The 6,000-nt window shown below is 36.1% G+C and overlaps 1 protein-coding gene across 1 annotated transcript in view; it reads right to left on the reverse strand.

The window, feature by feature from the left end:
* KIAA1731 (KIAA1731 ortholog) overlaps window positions 1-6,000 on the reverse strand; it is a 66,030-nt gene that overhangs the window by 43,673 nt on the left and 16,357 nt on the right. The window contains exon 5 of the mRNA XM_006897184.1: window positions 5,554-5,649. Within this exon, the coding sequence (XP_006897246.1) occupies window positions 5,554-5,649 (96 nt within the window). The remainder of the gene's footprint in view (window positions 1-5,553; window positions 5,650-6,000) is intronic.

The raw sequence follows: 6,000 nt of genomic DNA on the forward strand, positions 1-6,000 counted from the left end.
AAGCCAAATTGCCAAAACATCTGCTTTATTATAATTTCTAACTTTCTGGAGCATTTGTGCAAACAATGAATATGTCATTGTAGTTAGCTATCATAACTCATCAGAGTATCACAATTAATACAAATAAGGACAGATAAACTAGTTACTATCATTATATAAACATTCAAACACAGGTAAATAATGCCAATGTAAAGTGGAGTAAAAATCTCTTTATGTACTTTTTACATTGAAATTCTATCACTTGAAACAATGATGTCTATGAAAACTGCTAACTTTTTATATGAAACTTTATATGAAAAATTATTTAAAACTCTAATATAGTGTGGTAAACAAAGAGAATGATGGCTATTACTACATTAAGAGTACACTGGCCAAAAAAAATGTTATACCACTTGAGTCAAAATACTATATTATCCTTAACTCAATAAACATTCATATATTGGTAATCGAAGTCAGAATAAAACCTGCTAGATTAAATAAAAATTAGAATCTTTATAGAATTATTTAGTGTCTTAACATGTATAATATTAAACAAAATAATCTTTAAGAATACTACTGCAGTTCACTTAGTGAATTATTCACCTGTTTTGAGGGTAAATGAAAAACTAACGGCCAAAAAAAATAATATGCATAATTAACACCTTCAGTTCAGACATCCTAACATGTACAAAAGAGAAAAACACCACCTACAGATTTGTAACAATGCAATTAAAAATCTGACAAAAAATTTAACTTTCGGATTTTATTTTTTAGTAGCTAAAGCTAAAAAAGGTGCCCCAGTGGAGCAGTGGTTTAAAGGGCTGGCTACTAACTGAAAGGTCATTGGTGTGAACCCACTAGCCACTCTACAGGACACAGATGAGGCAACGAACTCCTAGAATGAATGTATGTATGTATGTATGTATGTATGTATATATGTATAGCTGAACCTCCAAGAAGCTTCTGGGAGGGTGTATAACAAAGTGCTGCATGCCTATAGGTTGGTAGTGTATCTCCTTATCACTAGACCATGAGAATTCCCTAAAGAAGAAATTAGTCTTTTAATTACTCTCAAAAAGGACAGCTAATGACAATGACTGGGAAACTCCCTGGGGCTGTTCTCTTTGTCCAAGGGGATCACAGAGAGCTGGAATCACTTGATGGAATCACTTGACGGCAGCAGGCTTAGCCAGGCGGTGAATCCCAGGCAAAAGAGTTGTCTTAGAAAACATGTTTCTGAAAATTTTTTCATAAATCTGCAGTGCACAAAATGTAAATGATACTAACTGCTAAATATGGTAATTTTACACCTTCTACATTAGCCATTTGGACAGAAGTCCTTTTAAGTTGTCAGTATGGCAAATTGTTGACGAATTGAAAGGTTTGGCCTTTATGTGTCTACAGACATTCCTGGGGTCTCACCTCAAACAATATAATGATTGGAAAAATATTTTTAGAATGAAGCTCCATTTTAAAAAGTTGTGCCACAATCACTGACAAAGCAAGAAACATAATGAAGGTCATGAGTAATTAAAGAATTTCAAGCAAATGTCTTATTTGCATTTAGAAAATAAATGCAACACACTATACTGCAGAGAATTAGTCCCTCTAAATAGGATTATCGTATGTCATTCTGGTAATTTTTCCTTAGCCAGACTTAATGAGGATATTCAAATAAGAGACATAGAAACAGCTTTTACATGTTAATAAGGTTGACCAAACAAATGAAAATAGTTCATTTTGAGAAAGATGCTAAGAATAACCAAACATATATTTCAAGAATGCAAGTACTTCTTATGTGATATATGTGTGAAGATTTTATCACATTTTTGTTGTTATGGGCCGTCGAGTCGCTTGCAATTCACAGCAACCTTATATACAAGAGCTCTAAACGCTGTTCTATCATATGCCAACCTCATTGTCTCCGAAACACCTACTCCCACTACTCCAATCACTGAATTGTGATCCATCTCATCGAGGGTCTTCCTCTCCCTGCGCTGTCCCTCCAAAGTTAGACAGCTGACTTTCCCAATGCAATCCATCTCTTGATTTCCTGGCTGCTGGTACCAAGAGTGTTGACTGTGGAGCCAAGCAAACTAAAACTGTTAACTATCTCAATCTCATAATGATGCTGCCAATTGGCCCAGTGATGAGAATCTTTGTTTTCTTGATGTTGAGTTTCAATCACAAAAGATGTTTAATCATTGTGCTTTTGAAATACAGATAAAAAATTCAGAAATTTTACCTTGAATCTGTTTATCTATTTTACCCTCAATCTCTTTATTACCTTGAAAGCCAAGCACACTGCTTCACTGCCAAATTTCTAAGACTAAAGTTTAAGGACAGGTTTTTTTTTTTTACTACATGATGGTGTGAAGCAGCAAATACAAGAAAATTTTTTATCGTTTTACTGAAAGGAAGGCAGAAATAACAAGCCTGTTTCTGAAGATATTTAGAAAGCCTCTTCGTCAATCCATGCACAAAGTCGTAGATTATGGAACTGCTTTTATAAAACTGCACTGTAAATTCAACTCATTGCCACTGAGTTGGAACTGACTTATAGCTGAGCATCCAGTGAGTTTCTGGGCAGGTGTATAACACGCTGAAGGAGATGGCCCATCTTTCTCCCACAGGTCTGGTGAATTCAAACTTCATGCCTATGGGCTGGCAGTGCATCTCTTTATCACTAGATCATCAGGTTCCCTAAAGAGGAAATTGGTCTTTTAATTACTCTCTTAGAAAGTATAGCAAAAAGAAAAAGACCTTTCCAGAAATGCAGTAATAAAGGTTTAAATAGAAATCTCAAATTAATTCTTCTTTTCCAGATGATTATTATTGCAATATTTATCTTGTGTTATGTGCCGTCGAGTTGCTTGGGACTCATAGTGAACCCATTTACAAGAGCCCTAAATCCTGCTCTATCCTGTGCCAACCTCACTGTCTCTGACATACCTACTCCCATTATCCTAATCACTGAATCAATCCATTTCATCAAGGGTCTTTCTCTCCTGCGCTGTCCCTCCACCCTCCCAAACATGAAGTCCCTCTCCAAAGAGTGGTCCCTCCTTGCAACATGCCCAAAGTATGTCAAATAAAGCTTCAGAATCCTTGCCACCAAGGAGCAGCAGCCTGGTTTCGCCCTCTCTAGGATGAACCTATTTGTTCTTCTAGCAGTCAAACACTCTTCTCCAGTACCACAGCTCAAAGGCATCAATTCTATTTCTATCATCCCTAGTCACCATTCAGCTTTCCAGCGAATAGCAAGTAATTGCAAAGACCGTGGTCTGGATCAGGCGCACCTTAGTCTCCAGCCTGATGACGTTGCTTTTCAGTACTCTGGAGAGGTCCCTGACAGCTAACATTCTCAATGCAATTCGTCTCTTGATTCCTGGTTGCTGGTACTAAGAGTACTGATTGTAGAGCCAAGCAAACTAAAACTGTTAACTATCTCAGTCTCTTCATCATCCATAATGATGCTGTCAATTGGCCCAATGGTAAGAATCTTTGTTTTCTTGATGTTGAACTTCAATCCATACTGCAGTCCTTGACCTTCTGCAGCAGAGCTTCAGGTCCTCCTCAGTTTCAGTAAGCAGGGTTGTGTCATCTGCATAACGCAGGTAGTTCATGAATCTTCCACCAATCCTGATGCCACATTCCTCCTTGTACAGACCAGTGTCCCGGATGATGTGTACTGAATAGATTGAAAAGGTATGGAGACAGAGTACATCCCTGGTGGACACCATTCCCGATTTTGAACCATACAATGTCTCCTTGCTCTGTTCTGACAACTGCCTCTTGGTTCAAGTATATTTATCTTAGGTCTTGAATAAATACTAAAAGATGCTACTGAACATTTATAGGGTTGCTATGAGTTGAAACTGACTCAACAGCAATTAGTGTAATGAGGCATGATTCAATAGGCAATTAAATGTCTAACTGGTATATTTTAAACACTTTATGGATATTAGATATTGAGGAAGTTAATTTTCCTAATATTTTATGAGGAATGGGGATGAAAGGGAACTGCAAAAACAAACAAAAAAATAACTATAATAACAAAGAAATCATTTGTAGACTCCTGAAGACTGGAAACATCTTTAAGCTATAATATTCTATTCAGGCAAGGATGTTAAGCTGGCCAATCTCACACTGCTAATGGGTTGTTTTTTTATTTTTTGGTTGTTTTTTTTTTAATTTTTTTTTTTTTTGTGTGTGTGTGTACCGTTAAATCGGATCTGACTGGGACAGGAGGAGATTGCTCCTCCTTCTCTAGCAGAACATTTGGTGGATTCGAACCACATATCTCTGGGATTGCAGTGCAGCTTCTTGCCACTAGGCCACCAGAGCTCCCTACTGCTGATATTTTAAAAGTCAATTTAAAACTGAGAAGCCATTATGCTGAGTGAAATAAGTAAGTCACAAAAGGACAAATAGTGTATAAGACCACTATTATAAAAAGCAAAAAAAGAGATTTATATGAAGACTCATTCTTGGATGGTTTCCAGAGATGAGAAGGGAAGGAGAAGGTAGTAAAAATAGGTAATAGACACTTATTCAGATGGGTGAGAAGGCAATATATGGTAAGTAGATGGTAGACATTTTGGGTATAATTTATGTTATAACACAAAATGTGTAATGACTGAATGAAAAACCAGTACGTTTTGCAAAATTTCACTCAAATGACAATAAAAAGTTTTTTTAAAAAGTCAATTTAGTGATCTGTATCAAAATTCTTATGTTCAATTAGAAACCATACATTGCTCTTTCAGCAATCTAGTCTAAAACAAGGATGGCGTTGCTCTTAGGTTTCGTCAAGGCAATGAAATGACCAAACTATTATGTTAACATGGGAAAATAGGAGAACTTCTGGTTAAATAAAACCTATGATGAAATAATAGGTTTTAAAAATTATGTTTTCAAAGGACATATAAGAAATTAATGTGAAACGTTTGAAATGGACAAAGTCATTTCTACAATAGTTAAAGTGCAATTTTTTAAACTGTGTACATGTTTACATAGTGTAATGAATGATGTTAATGACTAAAGAACAAATTAAAATATTAACACTATCAGCAATGAGTTAACAAGTGTTCTTAAAATTAATGTTTGTGTGTATAGCTAAAAAAATTTCATGTATAACATTTATGATAAAAAAACTTTCAAATCCATGATTTGAAAATATGAACATTTATATGGACTATTTTCTTTCATTCAAAGGAAGTGATCATACACATAACATGGAAATTGACAGCATATTTAAAAGGGAGCTCTGGTAGCCTAGTGGTAAGATGTTGTATTCTCAACCTGAAGGCACTGTGTTTGGATTCACCAGCTATTCTCTGTGGGAGAACGACAAAGCAATCTTCTCCTGAGTGATTCAAAGCCTCTGAAAACCCACTGGAGTGTCAGCTATATGAGTCACTTTTGACATTATGGTACACAATGATAACCTGAAAGGTAATTAGAGCTGTTCAAATATTGAAATCTGAGAATATACTATTTAGACCGAAGACATACTTCAAACTAGTGAACTAAGAAATAATAAAGCAAGGGCCATAAACAGTAGTCAATCACCTGCTTTGTGTCCATCTCTCTATTCACAAGAGTATAAAGATGATGGTAGGTATGTCCACTGGTCTTTATTGAAGGAATTTTCTTTATATCAATGTTCTAAAAAAAAAAAAATCAAAACACAACAACATAACTTAAGTTGAAAGTATTAATTCTGGAGGGCCGCGCAGACGCAGTGGACAGAGGGAGTGGATTTGAACCGGGACCCACCCCTGCACCTTTTTTATTTTTTTAAGATTTTTTTTTTTAAATTTTACTTTATTATTTTTGTGTGCGTGTACCGTCAAATTAGATCTGACTAGTACAGGAGGAGATTGTCCCTCCTTACTCGGCAGAGCATCTGGTGGATTCAAACCGTTCGCCTCTGGGATTGTAGTTGCAGCTCCTTGCCACTAGGCCACCAGAGCTCCCCTACCCCTGCACCTTTGACCCACGTCTTCAGGTACCTCA

The sequence above is a fragment of the Elephantulus edwardii genome, unplaced genomic scaffold, assembly GCF_000299155.1.
Source record: "Elephantulus edwardii isolate Elephantulus edwardi_28Jun2011 unplaced genomic scaffold, EleEdw1.0 scaffold00203, whole genome shotgun sequence".
NCBI lineage: Eukaryota > Metazoa > Chordata > Mammalia > Macroscelidea > Macroscelididae > Elephantulus > Elephantulus edwardii.